The 20,872-nt window shown below is 44.8% G+C and overlaps 1 protein-coding gene across 1 annotated transcript; it reads left to right on the top strand.

The window, feature by feature from the left end:
• Window positions 1–645: 645 nt before the first annotated feature.
• ARHGAP40 (Rho GTPase activating protein 40) lies at window positions 646–19,406 on the top strand (the record flags this gene model as incomplete). The annotated part of the gene is made up of 15 exons (XM_082491374.1): window positions 646–683; window positions 2,809–3,011; window positions 7,471–7,691; window positions 9,539–9,614; window positions 10,186–10,337; window positions 10,953–11,118; window positions 11,493–11,584; window positions 11,705–11,782; window positions 12,031–12,190; window positions 12,954–13,036; window positions 14,222–14,428; window positions 14,697–14,837; window positions 16,530–16,690; window positions 17,759–17,814; window positions 18,688–19,406. The coding sequence occupies 15 exons, from the start codon at window positions 646–648 to the stop codon at window positions 18,792–18,794; spliced, it is 1,941 nt and encodes a 646-aa protein (XP_082347500.1). The 3' UTR covers window positions 18,795–19,406.
• Window positions 19,407–20,872: the final 1,466 nt, after the last annotated feature.

Below are 20,872 nucleotides of genomic sequence, written 5' to 3'. Positions count from 1 at the left end.
TAGAGTAGGCACATAGCGTGACTGGTGATGGAGCTTTTTGCTGCAAGCACTACTAGATCATCTGTGTTTCCAGCTGTGGAAGGAAGCAAACCAACTGTGGGTGGCACAGGAGCACAAGTCAGAGCAGCATAGGGGTACAGCTGTTTGATGTTGTCTGGCAAACCAGTCCCGTGTTGTCTTGATGTGGACTGAAGGTGCTGGTAGATCAAAAACAGCTGCTGGCAAGGCTATAGCCTGAAATCTGGATGCTGTGACCCTTCCTAGATGTGCACCAGGAATCTGCCCTAATGCTTTAGATAAGTATTACTCCACTTGTCACAGTATCTTCTGGACTAGAACTTGTATTCGGGATCTGGTATCTGGGTAAGTCACATAGAACACCTAAGTCAAGAGTCACCCTTTTGAAAGAGCTGAAGACTATATTTACGTTGGCTTAAAATTTTGGGTTGTTTTTTTTTTTTCCAGGCAGGCCTGTGGCGGGTGTGGGGAAGGGATTGTCGTGGCTCCGTGTGCTGCAGGTTTGCCGCAGAGCGCGTGTGCTGGCCGCGAGCTGCTGCTCGGGTCTAGGGGAGGTTCTGCTGCATCTGCAAACCTGGATGTAAGTGCTGCTTTGGGGTGAATCCACGGAGATTTCCGGGATGCTGGATGAGCCTGCTCTACACCAGGCTGAACGTGAAGGAAAGGTACATTTCGGAGCTGCTTTGAGCTGTATGAGCTAGATCCCACAGTAGTACAGGGCAGTAACTTGGGGCAAGAAGAGTAGTCGTGTGCCTGCTGAGTGCCTTTAGCGGAGCAATCGGATAGTTTCGTGTTGCAAGGGATAATTTCTATTGACTGGCATCTGATGGAATTCTAGTGACTTGTCACGGCAAGGTATTGAACAGTCTTTTTGATGCTAGCAAGGTGGCTTTGTTTTATTCTAATGCTTTTACGAGAAGGCTGTCTGCAGACGTGAGAAAATGGAGAGGAGTACTAAAGATGAAGAGTTAATGTGCGAGATGTGATCTGTGTTTTTAACTCCTAATGGGTTAAGAGATAAGTAAAAAGCTGAAAGGGGAAGTAATGATTTGAGATGGTAGCTGTAGCAGAACTGAGAGAGACAGACATGAATTATGAAGGTTAAAAAAATAAACAATTAAAAAAAAATAAATCTCAGATTGACGATTTAAGTCAATCTGAGATTTATTTTTTTTTTTAATTGTTTATTTTCCATACCAGGCTATGAAGTGGCACCTCGTCTGGAGACCTGTTATTTGGATACCGAGGAGTAGGAAAGGGGGGGTGGGCACGGGTACTGAAGAAGCAGATCACCTCTGCCCTTGTCAGAGGTGGGCTGGGTGGTGTAATAGCTCTTTTCAATCTTTAACTTTTGTGTTCCTGTAAAACAAACAAACCCCTTATTCTTGTTCTCAACGGCATTGCTGGCTCCAGATGTTCCTGGAACGCTAGTTATTGCTTTAGTTCTGGCCTTTAGAAGAGAAGGGCTGCCTATGCGCATGTTAGAAAAAGGTACGAGCATAATGTGCCTGCACGTCTAAATATAAGTGCAGAATATCCTACAATGTATGCCTCTTAATTGTTAGATCTTCAAATTTAGCCCTTTATGACTTGAAACACATCTTAGAACAGAAGCAAATTAGTGCCAGAACTGCTAATAATGGCTTTCTGGAATGGAAGGAACTAAAACTTTCCAGATATTTTGCCATCTACAACTTTCTAAGTCATTCTAGATTTAGGAGGCTAAATTACATTCTGTGGGTGTTTTTGTCATGGTTTTCAAGGCACAAGACTCAATGTGCTTTTTTTTTTGTCATGAAACTAGAAGGTGATTCTGATCTGTGTTTGGTGGTGGTGGCTGCTCACAGGTGTTTTTCAAACCATCCAGAATTAACGTAGTGTGCCTTCTCTTTGATTTTGTATTCGTAGGTTGAACCATTGAGGTGTTTTTATAAGTAGGTACACTTACCCCAATTTTCTTTAAGTCTTTGAAAAAGACTTTTGAAAAAGTCTTTAAGTCTTTGAAATAAACAGTACGGTTTAAATGGCTTGTAACCCTTTGAAGAAAATTAAAATTCATTTTAGGAGAGGCGTTATTTTGTGAACTGATGAGAACCTCACAGCTTTCTCCACAGAGACTGGAAGCTGAAGGAGGCCGGTCTGGGATTTCGGCTGCCCATGAATTAATCAGCAGGGTGGTAGGAAAACTCTGTGTGTGTGGGTTTCCCGGGACACTTGTGCTGTTTCACAGCTGAAAAATCTGGTCTGGACAGGAAAAGAGGGCCTCAAACATCTGAGTTGTTTATTGCATGAGCTGAAGCGCGGGGAGATGGAGCTGCGCCGGTTTTTGCGTACGGAGGAGAAGGCTGTGGGGTTGGGTCTGCTGTGGCTGGGAGGTGCCGGGCTTGCCGCGCGCGCCAGATGATAGCCAGAGCACACGTGCGCCAAGCTTGGGACACCTTGGCTGCCTGTGAATGCAGAGGGTATGTGGGCAAATTCGCGGGGGAATCTTGGTAGCAAGTGTGGGAGTGGTAGGTGATGTGTTGGAGGTCGCTGGAAGGACAGTGTCAGAAAATCCATGTTGATACAGTGTCCTCTTGCGTGTTTGGACGGCAGGTTTTCCCTCACTCTAGGGGATTTGATCCCAACCTTGTCTGTTATTGCTAAACACTAACTGAAGGAAGTCTAGCACTTACCTCTGTTGGGCTTTTATTGCGGTCATTAATCAATGAAGACCGCTGTACTGTGAATGCTGTATGTGAACATGTGTAGCTTAATCTCTCTCTCTCTCCTTATCTCTTCCTCTCTCAGGACCAGAAATTGCCCTTGCAAAATGAGCCAGCTTCCTCCGAAGAGTCCTTTGGCATCCGCGGTGTCAGAGGGCACGAATACCAGGGTAGAGTCTTTGGACAACTTGTCAATGGACAGTTTTTGGCTGGAAGTAGAGAACATTAAACAGAGCGCCGAAGCCGAGCAAGAGGAATGCAGCCTTGCAGATGTCAAAACACAAGAGGGTAGGTTGCCGAGAATGTCGGGAGTGAGGGGAGGAAGATGAACATCTTGCAAAATCTGCTTATGCACCTGAATGATTTAGAAGCGTGTTGGAATATGGTTCGGATATTACTAGTCAAATCATCTATATATTTTTATTTATTTATCGGGTGGTGGATAATGCCCCGCAGAAGGGGAGTGTTGCCCTGGCGCGGTTTCAGCTTCTGAAACAAATCTGGCTCTAAAGGTCAGTCAGGAGTATGTTCGAGGCTCCAGATTTTTTTCAAACAACCCCCGCTAAGTGTGGGGGCTCTCGCTCCCGGTGCAGGTGACCGTAGGGTAAACACATGGTGATAGCTGAGGGTGTTTTGGAAGGCTGGTTTGTGTACGTGGTTCTGAGACTTCATCACAGTGGCTTTTACGAGAGCTGCTTTTGTGGAAGACAGACTTTTCCCCCTCAAACTCGCTATTCAAGAAGTCATAAGAAACATCCAGAATGACTTGAGTCCATCCACACAAGGCTTTTCTTATATACTTCTTTTTTTTTCTCCTCTTTCTTTCTTTCTTTTGAAGACTACTTCGTGTGCACAGGCTGTTTCTGATGGGCTTTCTGTAGTGCTGATGTTATCCACTATTTTGGAATAACTGGAACCTGGGCTGATTGCCTTTTGACACGGGAGGTACCGCACCCTGGGGTGCTGGAGAGGTGACACACGGTGATAAGCGCCCAGCGATCCCGCAGATCGGGATCACAGATTTTCCAGGTCCATATTGAAGAATGTGATTTAGTTGGCTGTACATCCTCTTGAGCGGTTGGGTTTGCAGCCTGTACAGCCTACAGCTGTTGTGCTGGCCTGATGCTGAGAAGGATCCATGTATGTAATGGGAAAATGTTTGAGTGACAGTTCCAGTGTGCTGCCATGCTTGGGAAGGGTAAAGAATTATCCGGGATGCACAGAGGGGGCTCTGGAGAGTGGGGTGGGAAGATCATCATCCACGTCTGCCATAGCCATAGTAGGCAAGACACGGTAAACATTAAGGTCTGCTGTCGGTGTCCCTGCATAAAGGATGGAAGTTTGTATTTCCAAACTGTAAGAGATGCAAAAGTGACTCGGAAAATGAGTGCGTCAGGAAGGAGACTCCGGGAAAGAGGCCGTGCCATGAGATGAAAGGCTGTCTGGGATATCTGAAACACTGATACGCCAGAGGCAATTTGATTACTGCGTGTAGGCAGGGACACAGGGAAAAGCGTCTTTTAATGCTGTATATTAATCTAGCAGGCAAGAGCTGACTGCTTAATTGGCCATTGAAACCAGACAGACTTGAAATGATGCTCTGAGTAGCGAAGCCTTCCCGGCGGGCTGGGGAAGGCTTCCCGGCACGCTCAGCCTCCCGGTGCCTTCTGCCAAGGAGCTTCGCCAAATAAGCGGTGTGCTGGGAGCATCAGTAGCGAGGGGAAACTTCGGATGGGGGCGCCTCTTGGCTTTCACACCTCTGCAATTTATGGTCGGAGCACTGCTCGGTGGCAATGCAGCTTCGGGGCTCCTCGGAGCCAAAGGCACCATCGCTCTTTGCATAGAGCCCGAGGAGCTATGCTTGGGCAGGGGCCAGCAGCTCTGCCCGCAGGCGACGGGGCTCAACCTGACAGAGAGCCGATCGTAATCGCAGTACCGGGACAGCGTGGAGGCTGTGTGGAGGCTACGTGGAGACAAGGCGTTGCAGAAACGCTGACCCAGTTGGAGAAGGCTGGTCTCCTGTGTAAGGGGTGGTGAAATGGGAAGCTGCTTGTGAGCCGGTGTCAGTGGGAGGCCAGCGTGCGACTCTGCAGAAGAAGGGGGTCGGCTGAAAGGTGCTGATGATGCTTGTGGCCTCGCTGGCAGTTGAAGGGGGCAGAAAGTAGCTTTTTCTTGAAATACAAGCAGCGTTGTCCTTTCCTTGCTCTCTGCTGTCTATCCCGCTCTCTCCAAGGTCTGACTGTACAGAGTGATAACGAATGCGCTCTGTGCGGTACTGCCACTAAAATAACTGCTGGTGTCCTTAGAGCATGTAATCACGGCTGAGAAGTGTCTGCAAAGAGTGATTCTTCTCTACCTTTGAAAACTACATAGGAAGTTGTACTTAATGTTTAGTCTGAAATCGTAGGGTGCTCAGCTTGTCCTTCAGCTTTTTTTGAAACTAAATGCTTTATTCCGAATGCTCTTTTTGGCTAGCGTATGTTTCAAGTAAGCTTCTGGAATTGGTGTTCTTTAGTTTTGCAGATTTATTCCCAATTATGCCCCCCTGAAATGCCACTTGTCTGGAACTCACAAGGCAAATCTGAGCAGCTCTCTGGGTTTATACTGCAGCTCAGCTTCTGTGGACCTCTCAGTTCTGACCTGTTTCTCTCCGATTTCCCCCTTCTCCCCATAAATAACCTATCTTGCCGGTTTCCTTTTGCGTTGCTGGCAAACATAACTGGGCCAAAAATATTAAATAGAGGAATTAAAATCTGGTGCTTTGGCATCAGGTGGGGCAGTAGGCTCACACGGATGTCCGATTTAGGACCTGCTGTTTAGTATTGTGTATTAGATTAATTTCCTGTTATGACTGGAACTGGGTATTTTCAAAATTTGCAGGCAATACACTTAACTTCCTTTAGTTCCCAAAGACAAAATAAACCAGCAGCCTTGCGCTGTGCTGCTGCGCAACCAGGGACGTAGGACAGAGAGCTGTACAGCGAGGGGTTGTGAAGGGCACCACGAGCGCGTGAGCAAACCAACGGTACCGGGGGGATGCTCTTACCTCTTTAGCCTCTGTAGGACCAGAAGTGGGAAATGACCAGAACTTAAGACCGTGTGGGAAATCCTGCCAGTCTGCTAGAAGATTCATTCAAGCAAGCACTTCACTTCAGGTCCAACTCTATTTATTGTGGTGTGATGCTGAAAAAAAGTTCGGTTTCATTACAGCGCCTAAGAACACAAAGAACGTGCTCTGAAAAGAGTTTTAATGGAGTCACAAAATGTTTTTCCAAGTTGCATGAACACAGAAGTTTCCCCGGAAAAATTAAATTATTTAATCTCTCAAGAAGAGCTGAATGACTTTTTTATTATTTATGCAGCAATAATAAAGCTTTTGTCTGAGCAGCTGTGATAACTGAGAAGATACCAGTTTGCATCAGAAAGGAAGAGTGGGAACGAACTGTTCTATTTCGGTCAGTTCAGTTGTAACTTTTCTTTTTCCCGGTATAACCTTTGGTAGAGCTCTGCTGGAGCTGACTGCAGTGAATTACTGTGACACATAGAATTGAAAAGATAAAGGCTTTGTGGTGTTCGCTGTATTAAAGTTGAAACCACCTGCTAAATTGCTTCTTTTATCCTTGGATTTGAAGTAGCTGCCTCGCTCAGGGCACTTTCTCACTTGCACAAAGGGCACATCCCATAAGGAAAATAGTGTCTTATGTGTTTGAAGTGCAACTCTATGTTGAAGAATGGAATTGAGCTTGTTTGAGTTATGCTGCTATTACTGTCTCCAGGCTTCTCACACGTCATTCTGGCACTGGAATGGTCTTAAATTTTAGTGATGTTTTGAACAGGCATAGACATAAAGCGAATGCACAGAGTAAGAATAACATTGTTTTCTTTTGTTGAATGACTGTATTGATACCAATCCACTTAAAAAGGTAAAGAATAGGGATGGTGCATACAAATAGTCACACAAGTACATTAAATAAAATACATTTGAGTCTACCAGATCAGTGTCAGGGTATTTAAAAAAAGTTTCTGATATATAAGCATGCATATAGAAAAATAAAAATTAAAATAAATAGACAAATAATTGGGAAGAGTACAAAAGCCAAATGTGCAGTGTTGCATGTTGTGGCTTCCCACAGACCTTTTGTCCCTCCTGAAAGCTGTCGGAGGATTGGGAGTGCTCCGGGAAGGCACCGCCATTCGTTCAGAGCTCGCTGTGCCCCGTTGCCTGCTGCCAGAGCTCCCCTTGGCACAGGCAGTCCGTGTAAAGGCAGATTTAAGCAAGCGCATCTGACTTCCCTCCCGTGTCCTGTGAAATCCCCCACTGGGTTCCGTTCCTGTCGCAATCCTTCTGTTAAATACCGTGCAGTCACACTTGTGTCCCCCCTTCTGCCCAGCTTCTGAGGGAGCCTGAGGTCCTGGCCGTATCCCTGCCTCCCTAGGTCTTTTTCTTCTCTCTTTCCTCAGCTAGGGTGAGGAGAAATGAGCACGTGGGCAGTTATAGTGGCCTCAACTGTCCGGTCTCCTCCAGTTTCACCCGGATACCCAGCTGGGTACCTGGGAATAGGGCTGCGATTCTGAGAAGAGCTGTGACCTCCTTACAAAGATGTGGCTCCCTGCCAGCGATGCCCCACTGCCACTCGGAAAGGGGACGGCTCAGGCTTCTGCTTTTCTGCCCCTGAAGTGTTTCAAACACTCTAATTGCTGTTATCTTCTCTCTTCTCACTCGCCTTTCTCATCCCTTGCCTTGCAGAAGGAGAAGCTGAAGCCGAGTGGCTCCAGGCCGCCGGTCTGTCCGACCTCCTCGGGGACGGTGCCTCGGAGAACGACAACATCGTGCTGCTCTCCACCCTGACCAAGACCCAGGCGGCCGCCGTGCAGCGGCGGTTGGATACCTACTCCCGGTCTCGGAGGAGGAAGAACAAGCATCCTGTGCGTGATGTCCGAGACATTTTTGGAGTGGTCAACTCTGAGGTATGTTGATTTAGTTGGGACCTCCTGAAAGGCTTCATTGCATTGCAGTAGCCGACTTGGCTTTCTGGATCTAGGGCTACTTTCATTTCCAAATAGATGACTTCATCTTTTGAGCTGAAATGAAGCTGAGACTGTAGAAATTCTGCATCCAGGTTGCAGCGATGAGAAGTCACCACAAAACCTGCAGATCCATGAACTTCCTAAAGACTGCTGGGAGACTTCTGTATAGTGCCTATGGCGCTGCAGCCTTGAGAAGCACTGGTGTCGTTTGGAGCCCTCTTGTGTTGTCTTTATTCCAGTAACGTCTTAAATCATTATTAACCAAAAACAGAGAACGTCAGAAGTTCGGTTCTGATCAGCTGATCTTGTACAGCTGTTAATTCTAGAGAAAGAATAGCCACTGCTGGCTTTTTTGGTGAAAGAATACATCACCATTTTGGTTAATTTTCCACACTGGTTTGCTGCGTCGTCCCAGTTCCAAACACAATTTTGGGGCTCCGAAGGACGTATTCGGGAACCATATGCCAAAACAGGCCTAGTGTTGCTGCAACACTTGCTCCAGGCATGTAGCAAAACATGATAAATCCCTTATCACACAAAAGGATATTTGAAATCTCAGCTTTGTAAGTGAGGAAACAGAAATGCAAAAAGGTAATGTTTTTTTTTCCCCCGGTCCCAGAACTGGAACCCAGATCCCGTGTCTCTGCCTTTACTGCTCAATCAGATTTTGGATGCTTCCCGCTCCTGACTGCTCTCTCGGCACGCTGGGAGCAGAACGTTTGAGTAGGCTCTACCTATGGGAAAAAAAGCTATGTTCAGCCAATCAAGCTTAAAGCTAATCCGGTTCTGCTGTGGCCTGAGTGGGAGCAGTTTGGGCTGTAAGAGTGCAGGCAGTGATGTGTCAGTCGTTTGGATTTTTATTTCCATCAGTGTTTCAAAATGGTTTCGCAGTTCACCTCCCGTCCACCTCTGTCACGGGCAACTCTCGGGCATCAAAGCGGTTGGCGTTTCTGTCAGAACCATTCGTCACTTCCCCTATATTACTGTTGAGCAGCTGGATCTGAAGGTGCTCTGGCGTTAGTGTATGATGTGTGATTAGGCCAGATGCTAAATGAATCGGTTCTGCTTTCAGGGCAGGCTCATCAGCTTTATGCGTACTCTGAAGATATAGTACGCCTTTCTGTGCAGATTAACTGTTTTGTCCATTTGCAATAACTTCGCACGGGTTCCTTTTAACTTTCAGTCCTCGGTCCACAACTCCACATCATAAGCAGGTTTTTGGAAAGTTGCGAACTTTTGATAATAGAATAAGCTTTCCTGTAGTCTAACTAGTGCTGGCAAAAGGTTTTTAACAGAACTGCCTGCCAAATGCCTCCTTATACTTCTAAAGATTCACTTCTCCCTCTGGACGTGAAGAGGTAGGTTACTTTGAAGCCCACGAAGGGGAGTTTTTAGGTGCTGATGTCTACTTAGTGCATTCTTTCTGGTGAAAGATCTTGTGGTGATGCGCAGTGGGTGGATCCCGCGCAGCTTGGTTGGTGCGCGGTTTGGTAGTCCCTCAATACATGAAATAAAAGGGGGGAATTGGCTAATGATTGCTCGAAAGGAAGAATTGGCTTAATCATATGCAAATTTATCATAAATACTGTCCATGAAATAGTCATCTGTTTTCCGTCTGCCTGAGAAATCCTCTAATTATGGTTCTTAATTTCAGAGCAGCCTTGTTAGCTCTGAGCTTGAGCAGCATTTTCTTAGACTAGCAGACAAGGTCAGGTGTGCCAAAAATCAAGTTGTCTTATAATAACTTCTGTTTTGTGTAGGTAAAAATGTTCTGGTTTATTTTTCAGGCGACAGCGACAGAGAAAGAAGAGTCCAGCCCAGATCAGCTGTGGCACAACCTACGGACTTCAAATGTGCAGAAATGTAAGAAAGAAGTTTTTAAAGGTGGAGTAGGAGCGGAAGGGGAGTTATACTAATCTGAGCTCTGAAACATTGGCTTTGTTTGGTTTTGTTTTTTGTTTTTTTTTTTTTTAATTATTATTATTTTGTAAATACATGGTCATCCCCAGCTGTGGATTTAGTAAACTCTTCCAGGCTCTAGTGTTAGAAATTGCTGCTCAGACTGGTAACTGTAACTCTCAAGAAAGCAATTGGAAGATGTAAATAAAATCACTGTAGCAGAGATCGCATGGTGAAATCCTCTAAACACCATACGGAATTGTGTTAAGAGAAGTTAGCCATAGGTATGTCCTATAATTTATGGCCATGCTCATGTCTTACCAGTGATCATAGCTGCAACGTTATGGCTTTAAGCTCATCTTATCCTACTGATCAGTCTCAGGACTGTGCTATGACAACACTCTTCAAATGTTAATATAGCTTTTTACTAGAGTGGTGATCCCCAAATCTGTCTCAAACTGTTCTTTTAGCACAGTTGTTCTCTAATCTTCACCCTTGTGGCTTTCTGAAATTCAAGATGTTTTCTCCCCTGCAGCAGAAACCCAGGATTACTCCTGCACGGTTCGAAACCCTGGAAAAGAGGAAGTCTTCAACATGGATATTGCCTACTCGGAGCAAGCAGCTGTCCTGCTCAAGGGATCGTTCCTGTCTGAATCTAGGAGGCTAAAGGATGGAAATGCCCTAACTGTAAGCGCTGAAGGAATTTTTCCTGTTAGAACTTATTAGCTCCCTTCTTGTCAAGACCCTTGACTCAACTGTATGGCCAGGAAATCTCCTCTAGGGATAGTGTTGGAACAGGTCTATATTAGGTGGATATTTTTGGACAAGTAAAGCTGTTATCCTTGCAGTGTTGGGCAAGGATAACTGTTGTGTAGTGGAGCGTCAAAAGAAGCTGTACTTGTGTGTGAAACTGTTTTGATGTGAACCTGGGTTGTTTCCACTGAAAAGAGGAGAATAACTGGACTTTCTTACTTGTAATTCTAATAGTTTTCTCCTCCGTGAATGTACTGGACTGCTTCCAAAGTTCTAGTAGATTAGGGTGGGCATCAGGCTGCCTTTAATTTAGATAAATTGGCATCTCCAGTTAAAGAGTGATGCTGAAAAGGGAAAATATTTATTCAGCTGTGGGTTAAGTAGAAGTAGGAGTAGCTTGGGGCGTTTTTCTGGTGTTGAAAACAAGAGAATGAATAGATGCCTGGTTATAGTAAAGAATGATAAAAATGCAGCAAAACTTGATACCGCTGAGATTAGTCATGATACTTGTGCTGAACGTTGCGTGTGTGTGTGTGTGTTTTCCCGTAGAAATTTAAGGTCCCCAAGGGTAGACTAGGGGTGACCAGGATTGGAGATCTATCTGCTCAGGACATGAAGAAGATCCCCACACTGGCCCTTATTGAACTAACAGCTCTCTGTGATGTTCTGGGCTTTGAGCTGAAGAGAAACAAGGCAGCAAAACTGAAAACAGCAGGTCAGTTGTATTTCATCTTGATTTTTTTATTTTTTTTTTCTTTTGGCGGGCGGGGCGATGTATTTTTTTTTATATTGATCTTCTCATAGGTTTGTGTTGGAAATGTTAGAACATAGAGGGTCTTTGATAAGAGAACTTGTGACAGGTGTTTTTCCTTGGTCAGAATTTCTCCTGGAAGTCACTGGATTGTAACATCAAGACCTAGCACCACATTTACCTCTGACTGTCAAATGTACTCGTCTTGTTAACTGTTCCCCTATTTTTCTCCAGTACCTACACCTACAAAATGTGCCTCTTAGTCAGCAGTGGTGGATATATCCCTGGCGTCTGTATTCGTGGAGATACAGACTTATAACTTGTTGTCTCTGTTGTAGAGAAAAGACTCTTTGGAGTTCCACTCAACACCCTGTTGGAAAACGACCAAAAACTGCTCCCCAACACCAAGGTCCCTCTGTTACTCCAGGCAGTAAGTTCTCTTCTGGTTTCATTTGCACCTCTGATCCTCAGAGTCAGCAAGCCTGGATAAGGAAGTGCTGACTTCTTATCCTCTGTGCCTAAGAGCTTTCTTTTTTCCCCTTTTTAATAGCTGCTGTCCTGCTTGGAAAAGAGAGGACTTGAAACAGAGGGCATTTTGAGAGTTTCTGGGTCCCAGACCAGAATCAAGGTATGAGCTCTCTAGGAATGATCGACAGTATCAGAGCTTACCACGGAGCATGTTGCTTAAGCAAATATAATTGTCTCACCTCCCTTCCCAGTACAATTAGAAACATCCATCGCTGGGAAATCTGGGAGTGTCTGCTGTGAGGGTCTCTGCGCAGTTGGACTTGATGGGTTGCTCTCCTGCTGCTCAGCTACAGAATCTCCCTTGTGTTTGCTTACTAAATCATGTAACAAATGCCATCTTCTTTATAGAGTCTGGAGCAGAAGCTAGAAAGGGACTTCTATACTGGCCTTTTCCGCTGGGATGAAGTCCACCAGAATGATGTCTCTGGGCTACTGAAGAGGTTCATAAGAGAGCTGCCGGCCCCGCTGCTGACAGCGGAGTACCTCCCTGCTTTTGCTGCTGTGCAAAGTGAGTCCCTGCTTTGGCTGGTTAGCGTCAGTTTGCCGGTTTGTGCTTTTCTGGTAAAGCTCTGCTGGTGTTGGGCTCTCCTGGCGGGTGCGTTGGGGGCCTGTGGGTTCCCTGGGAATACAGAGCACGGTACGAACTATAGCCGAACGCGGTGCGCTGGGTACTGCGTGTACTGTTATGTGTCAGCCTGCGACGCGTCGTCCCTGGTGCTTGGTTGCGTACATCTTTGTGTAGGAGCACTGTCCTGGAGTCTTGAATTATGTCGTGTCATTTGAGGCTGCAAGGTTGCTACTATGAATAAGGACAACTCGACCAATAGTGACGCGCAGGCTGAGCTGTGGCAGCTGGCCGGGGTGCCCAGCCTTGGCCTGTCTGCGGGTAATGCCGTGTTCTGCAAGCCCCTTATTTGGAGGTTGGTGCCTCAATAGATGGCTTGAATGTGTTATGTCGTGCACTTAAACAGTTAGCTGCTTTTTTTTGTCCAAGGAATGGGAAGTAACGGGGTTTTCTGCCTTTCAAGACCATCAGACTTGCTGGTAGGCTGTGTACTCTGAAACAAATCAGCCAGTCTTCTAAAACATAGGTAGTTCACTTCGTAAGGGCTGTATGAGCTTGATTTACTTCTGTAAAACACAAGGTCTCAAATCCTAGGTGACAAACACTACAATAAACAGCTGCCTCATTCCTTGGGGGATTCCCGTGCTCAAAAAGAACAGTGTCAGGAACCTGAATCCTCCGTTCTGTTGTCTCTCTCCCTCTCTAGATATTCCAGACCTGAAACAAAGATTGCAGGCTCTGAACCTCCTCATCCTGATTCTGCCAGAGCCCAACAGAAACACTCTAAAGGTAACTACCTGTTCTGGATTTAACTGGAAAAACAAGATCTCATTCCAGGTTTTTATTCAAGAGGCTCTATCAGCTCTTGTAAATAACATACATTATGCCATTTGGCTTTATTTCGCTGACTTAAGAATGGAATGGGCGAACCTCAAGGCTGTGCAGTGAACGTTAAGCTGTAAGCACAGTCTGCCCTTTGGGTACAAACTTTAGAGCAGGAGGAATCCCTGTGGTCTTGGAGCATCCTATTCAGAAACGTGCTCTTCCTCTTCAGTCTGTTAAAGCATTTCACTATGGAGTGAAAGATGTCTATGTCTCACATTGTGGGCATGCGAAGGTGCAGGGAAAGAAATTCAGTTTTTTGATTCATGGTTTGTGGTATTGTCATCATCTGTGAAGGATAGTTTCAATTTAAAAAAAAAATATTTAAAAAGCTACTAAACTTATAACTTCCTACCCTTTTCTGATCAGATGACATTTAAAATCCTTTCACCTGCTCCTTTTTGAAAGAATAAATGCTGGTGGGATCAGCTTTGCAGGCAGTGCACAACCTTTGCCTTTCTGGGCTTTAGAAGAACTGTGGCGGTGGTTGCAGCTGTTTTTTGTTTTGTTTTGTTTGTTTTTTTTTTTTTTTTTGTTTTGGGTTTTTGGTTTTTTTTTGGTTTTTTTTTTTTTTCTCCTGAGTAGTTCAGGTTCCAGGTGATACAGGCAAGGCTGACTTAGCACCCTGCAGACTTTATTTAGAGCACAGGAATGCATAATCCGGTCAGAGATGATCTGTCATGTGTCATGGCTTTGGTGGAGGCGTGAGGCAGAAGAAATCCAAAAGGGTTTATTTTTGCACATCTGGGAATAGCTTTGAGGGGACAGTGGGGGAAAGAAGGGGGTCATCTTTGGATTCTGTAGCTTTTATGACTGGACTTTGTAAATTGCTGCCTGACAAGGAGTAAGAGCTCATCCACTTTCCACACAGACTGTCCTGATTTTGCGAACGCTGGACAAACTCTCTTCCTGCTGGGTATGGTTATTTGTTGCTATCCTAGTATTAGAAACTGATCACTCAACTTCCTGACTGGAGAAATAGGGCTTGCTCATGGATATCAAGAAAAAATGCTAATTAAATGATCTCTCCGCAGTCCTCTCTTTCTTGAGGACTGTTAGTACTGTGTCTTAAGCCTCTTGCCCTCTCTTTAGGCCCTCCTTGAATTTCTCAGCAAAGTGGTTGCCAGGGAGAACAACAACAAAATGAACCTCTGGAACGTTTCCACAGTCATGGCCCCAAACCTCTTCATGCACAAGGGGCTGCCGAACAAGATCCCCGAAGGGAAGGAGAAACAGCTGGCAGAGGGGGCGGCTGATGTTGTGCGGATGATGATCCATTATCAGGATCTGCTCTGGACAGTGAGTTGCACAGGTCTTTTGCAGAACGGTGTAGCAGCGTCTTGGTCTGCCTAGAACTGGGGTAGGGGAAGGGATAGTCTTGGAAATTTCAGGGGGAGTTAAATGTCTGTAGGCAAAACCTCTGCCTGAGTTCCAAGCCTACCTGTTTTCAAGGTATATGGATATTCTTTCTACTCAAGGAGTTTGATAAAGTGATTTTTAAGTTCTTAAATGACATCCTCATCTCTGCTTGATTTAATTCCTGTGTTCCTCCTTCTTCCTTTCCCAGGTCTCCTCTTTTCTCGTAGCTCAAGTGAGAAAACTGAATGAGAGCAACAGCAAAAGGTACCAGTTCTGTGACAAGCGAATTAAAAATTTGTTGCGGAAGATTCACGCTGATAAAGACAAGGTGGAAAAGAACCAGGCAGAGGTGAGTTGAGGCTTGGAAAAACTGGGCCCTTTCATAAGCGTCAAATACTTTCTCATTGTGCGTGCTTTCATGAGACCTTGGAAGACAGTGAGAAGTGATGCTCTTTACAGAGCCAGAGGGAGAAGAATCTGCAGAACCATGAGAAACAGCTTCCCAGACCGTGTTGGCCAGGTTGTGACCTGAGCCCAACAGCAAGTGTACTAAGTACATTTCAGGCTACAAAACAGTTGGTTAAGGTGCTGCGTTGTTGCAGAAGAAGGGGGAAGAGACCAGAAGCAGAAATGCTGGTTTCTACCTTATATGAAGAGCAGAATTCACATGGCTCTAGATGCCCCATGTGTTCAGACAGATATGTCTACTGTGATAAATGCAGACTTAATCTTCATGAACTTAAAGCAAATTTAGGCTATTATGGTAGTGTAAGGGTACATTTTTGTATCTCATTTTCTTTTTGCTCCATAATGCTGCTGATCTGTACGGGGAGGCTTGAGGACAAGGTTCTTGCCACTTAAAAAAGGAGAGAATTAACTTCCCTGATAAATAAGATGGCTCTGCTCCTCCTTGTGTTGGTGCAGACTGAGATTTTTTTTTTTTTTTAAACAGATGTTACTCTCAGATCTATTTGTGTATTAAAGTTGGAAAAGGCATTCTGCCTTTTTTCAGTTGCCACTGTTAGTTGAATAAGCGTGGGTCTGTGGCAGTTCAGTTATACCACACGCTGATGGATTTTAAGTATTGCATAGCAGTGATGGTGCAACTGGGATGCTCAAAAGGACAAGAGCTACATGGAGTCTGCAGGTAGAAATAATATTTATAGAGCTTGAGTCTACAGACCTGGAGAAGTGTGTATGTTCTCACAAGTCAGTACATCCCCCTTTCTATACCAGTCGGGCTCCTGAAATGATGTCTGCCTAAAATTTGGCTGGTTAAGGTTGCACGTCACTTGAAGGTGCACTCATTTCAGAGAGGACAACTACAGTTTAGGCAGTTAAACAGACGACCTGATACTTAGTGCTAATACTACTGCCTAATGGTCTTGGTGCTCAGCTGTTTTGCAGAAGATTCAGGATTGCAAAATTAACTTGCTGCAGATCAGACCCCATTACAAAGGTTCAACGTTCTCCACAAAAGTTCTGGGAAGTGACTTCGTGAAGGAGTTGATGAAAACAATGTTGAGAAAATAGCACTTGAACTCTGCTCTGTGATGTCTCAGCGCTTCCTTTTTTGAAACTACCCTTCTGAAATTCAGCAGTCTGCAACTCAACTGCCTAAACTCCTTTTTCAGTAATTTAAATGAGTTCCAGAGAAGTCTATCCGACTTGTGCAAAACAGTTTGTCAAAATTTATTCTGACAAATCCTACTTTCATCAGTTTGTCGCTTCTAGTGCCGGTGCTGTATTTGAACAGCAGAGAGCACCAGCGCACGCTGATGGAGACTGGTGCTTTTCTCCCCAGCCACAGCACCGGGGCACAGACGGTTTGTTTATAATGCTCACCTTGATGCTTCTATAAGCTTCCCGTCTGTAGTATGGGTGGGATAAGAAACAAACCTAAATTCTCTGAACAGAGAGAGGCTGGATAGGTTTAATTCTTCACACTCTCCAATCTATTGTGAAACTTGATGGTTTAGTTCATAACGGAGTCTTTCTTTAAGCGCGTTCTTCTTTTTGCCTCTCTGCCTGCCTTGTTCAGCCTTCCAAGATTGTGAAAGTCCACGCTTCGTTTCTCCTGAAGGATTCACTAGAGGTGCATTTGAACAATGCCACCAGAGTTGCTGATGTCTTGAGGCAGTTTCAAAAGAACCTGTGCCAGAACGGTTGGAATATTGTTAACACTGTCAATCTCCTCAAGTGGTAAATGACTTCTTCTCTGCTTTATTTAAAAAAAAAAAAAAAAAAAGTACCAGGTGGTTTAGTTGCTGTGTTTTCTGTCTTCTGGCAGAGCTGATGTGTTGGCACAGCGAGCCATTAGCAGACTCTTCGCAGTTCCTCTGTTCTAAGCTTTGGAAATAGCCTGTTGCATGGGGCAAGCACATGTTAGTTCAGCTGAGTGGTTCCATCCCTGTGCTCAGGCTGTCGGGAGGTCGGGTGGTCCCCTCGGGTTTGTTGTCAATTTTAGCAGCCTTGCTGGAGGGAAGGGAAAGTGGAATAACATTGACCCTGCAAAACAAACCCTCTCTAGCTCTCCTGGAGAAAAATATCACCCGTGCAGATTACTGCCTGGAGTAGTATTTCCAACATGCATATGTTAATGTAGGGGCTTCCTAAAGTAAACCCTGCGGTTCCCTCCTATGGTCCAGTGGTGAATTGTTGAAATAACCCAAAAAACGAACAAAAGAATTCCCACCCCCTCTACCATCGTGCCTGCAGACTGTATTTAGTAGGTGAAGTGTTAGTGCATCTCCTGACTGTGTCCCTGGGCAGAAGATGTCTAGACAAGGAGGGTGGATGGGAAGCTGGCTGAATATGGGTCAGCCGGGAACGAGTATCTCACTAACAAACTACTACCACTGCTGCTGAAGTCTTCCTGCAGATAAGCTTCTCCTGAACAGGCCATCAGTCCTAGAGGAATGCTGCCAACGAACTTTGATATTTATGCCTGTTGTCCTCCTGTTGAAAAGTTAAGGTTTGCATATAGTGTGCTTCTTGCCAGCAGTGAGGAATATCTGCCTTGTTCTCTCTCTTTTTTTTTTTTTTTTTTTTTTTTTTTTTTTCTTCTTTTCCTCCTTCCAATTTTGGGTGTATTTTCAACAGCTGCACTGTTCAGGAGGATCAGTGAGGTCTCTATACCATGGCCTGTAGCTTCCTTGACCGTTGCTGGTCTCTGAACCATAAGCAATTTTGGGGGAAGAAACATTACTAAACTACACAACCTGCCTTTTGCAGAGTTTTGTTAACTTCAATGTGTTTTTCTTTCTGCAGCAACAACTCAATGGAGTGCACGAACTTGGTCCTGTATGAAGTGGGAGGCAATATTGGTAAGTCTGGGTGGTAACTGGAAGTAAGGACTCTGATATCCAGTCTTTTCTGCTTAGCTTGTCTTAGGAGGGAGTTAAAAAAAGGATGAGATTTGGAGGGGGCTCCAAAAGGTAAAAGACAAAGTAAAGGGCAACTTCATCCTATCCACTACAGGCTTTTAATTGTGTGCTGCTTTTCTGGGCTTTAATTAAGTGTGATATGCTGTCGCATGGCATCTGTACTAACGATGGCTGCTCCAGGTGTGAATTCTGTCTGCTTTCATCAACTCTGACAAAAGAACCTGTACTAACTTGGGTGGAAGTTTCTCAAGCCATTTAGTTAAACAAGTTGCTGACGTTCATTAGTCACCAATTTCCACTCATCAAGAGGGTAATGTCATCAGATGGAGAGGAGACTCGAATAATGTGATTGCAGCAGCAGATCAGGGGTGTCTGAAAATGGAAAGGAGTTCTTATGCCCTGTTACAGCCGGTGCTGGAGACAGTCGGTTACTGGAGCGCTTTGGCTGCCTCTTAGTATTTCTCTTAGCAGCGTCTGAAGAAGAGAGCTTTGTCATTGGAAACAATTCAGTCGCTGGATTTGATCACGAATGTATTTCATGATGGTTTTCAAGTGCTAAAGTTACTGGGTATTAAAGTTAGAGCACCCGTCTACAAAGGTCAAAGCTTGGGCTTAGTATAGTTTCAAGAAACATACGTTCATTTTAACATAAATAGTCAGAACTCTTCCAGATTTGTGGGAACGCTTCTGAATGGCTGTGGTATTGAAATTAATGTGAACAAATACCAGTTTTGAGGGGAAATTAAACCACCTAGCAACTGTAGGAGTAAGGATATAAGAAATGCTTTTTTTCTGAATGTCTTGTTTTGGTAGGTGAACATTGCCTGGACCCAGACACTTACCTCTTAGACTTGTACCACATCAATCCCCACGCTGAGTGGATAATTAAACAAAACCCGTCTTATCCTCGGATGTTCTAAGGAAAGCATGAGCAAAACGAAGTGTTTGGTGGAAGTTTTTGGAAGGCGTGGAAAAGCTATAGAGATGTTCCTGGTATAGTCACAGACTGGACAATGCTTGTGTCTGAAGGAAAAACAACTTTATTTACTACTTCCATGACAGCTGGTGGTGAGAGTGCATGAGCCTACACGCTAACAGGGGTGTTGATAACAAGCAGCCATTATCGTTATGTAGCAGGATTTGCAGGGGGTGGGATTATTCGTCAACAAAACAGCCTCCCCAAAACAAACTCTGCAAACAAAGCTACAGCGATTGTGCAGCAAAGGTGGAATGTAAGAGGAGAAAGGTGGTCTTGAAGGTGGTAGAAGACATCTGTTTCTTATGGGTTTGCTCTTTCTTTTGATCACATCCACATTTTGGAGGAGAGACAGTCAAATGCTGCAGCGGTACTAATGACATCCCTTTGGTAAGATCCACTATTGGGTGTCGCACATCACCAGAAGAAGTTGTGATCCTGGGTTTCACTAACACGATGCTGTTATTTTCTCTGAAGAGTGAAAAAGGATGCTTCCAAAAAGGCCAGATGGGATGTGAAGCCAACATCCTGTATTTAATGACTACGGTTAAATACATACATGCAACACAAGAAAATAACTTTCCTTGGAAAAAAGTACAGGATGGGCAGCAGCCTTTCATGTGTACAGTTTGCTAGGAGAGATGCCTGGCCCAGACAGCTCTGCTGCTGATGCAAAAACAAATGTACAGGTTGCCGTTGATGATGGTAAAAGGTACAGTTATTTTACTGGACCACCATCGACAGATAACCAAGGAAATATTCTGAAGTTAAGTGGCCACATGAACTAAACTTCCTTTTGGAAGACCCTGCGTGAACATGTCTGTTTAAAAAATAAAACCCAACAAAACAACTAACTAAACAAAAAAAAACCCAACCCAAAACCAAACAAAACCACAACCAAGATGTGCAGTGGCTGAAATAAGAGGTCCGTGCCTGTGTCTGGTCACGCAGTGGGTACTGGATTGAACCTTTACAGCCCTGACTGCACGTTTTCATCCCGCCCAGCCCAGTGCGGTCGCTGCGGTCTGGGGAGACAAGGGTGGAGCAGCGCGCTTGCGCCGCGCATCGCTGCTTAACCATCGGACAACCTCAGCTCGAATTAGACTGCGCTTGTGGAAGAGGAGTGCAGCAGTATTGCTTTCCTTTCCAGTGATGCTGAAATACCTCACGTGAGAGGACCTACTGTGCAGTTACAGGGGGTGGAACGTGCACTGTTTCTGAAAATCCTGACTTTTTTTTACATACTGTTTTTAAGTACTGTCGGATATTTATTCATGTGGCAGAAGCAGGGCTGCTCTGCAGCCATATACACAAAGTATTTCATTTGCTGAGTCCTAGCTGCACTAGTGACAATCTCCAGTATTATTTCTTTTGTTTAACTGAATTTGTTTCCATTGCAGTCTGAATTTTCCCTTCTCTGTGTTGTTTTTGTTTGTGTGTGGTTTTTTGTGTGTGGTTTTTTGTTTTTGTTTTTTTTTTCCCCAGGCTGATGTGTAGCTATCTCTATCCATTATCTCAAAGTCCTAGTTTCTGTTGTAAGGGAATTTCATTCTGTGGTTTATCCGTCTGTGTGGTTAAGTTCTCTTGGTGGTTAAGATCCTTGAGGAACAGGTCAGCCACAGTCCATCTCCTTTCTAACCTGTTGTGAATACTGCGTGGGTGGTGCTGATGTCTTGAAACGATGCATATATTACAGAGTCTGTCTCCTTTTCTTTGACTGAGATGATGCAGATGCACTGCCTGGTGGGATCACCTTCATAGCTGTCTTTTTAAGAACCCGTAATGGAAACTTGCAAAAACACCACCTCCCAACCCAAACCCACAACCCCAATGTCAAGACTTCTTGAGGTGCCTCAGTTTTATAGGGCTTAAACTGTGCCTAAAAGGGCCTGATTCTTATCCTTGAGATTGGGTGCTCTGCGTCTCTTGAAAGATCAAGCTGCTTTAAAATTGGGCATTAAAAATCGAAGGTACCTATTGGCTCGTCACTCCTGGAAAACTTTGTTGCAGTGATGGAGCTCA

Source organism: Vanellus vanellus (assembly GCF_965231255.1).
Source record: "Vanellus vanellus genome assembly, chromosome: 15".
NCBI lineage: Eukaryota > Metazoa > Chordata > Aves > Charadriiformes > Charadriidae > Vanellus > Vanellus vanellus.
Note: the sequence above shows the minus strand (reverse complement) of the source record. Positions and strands in the feature narration are given on the sequence as shown.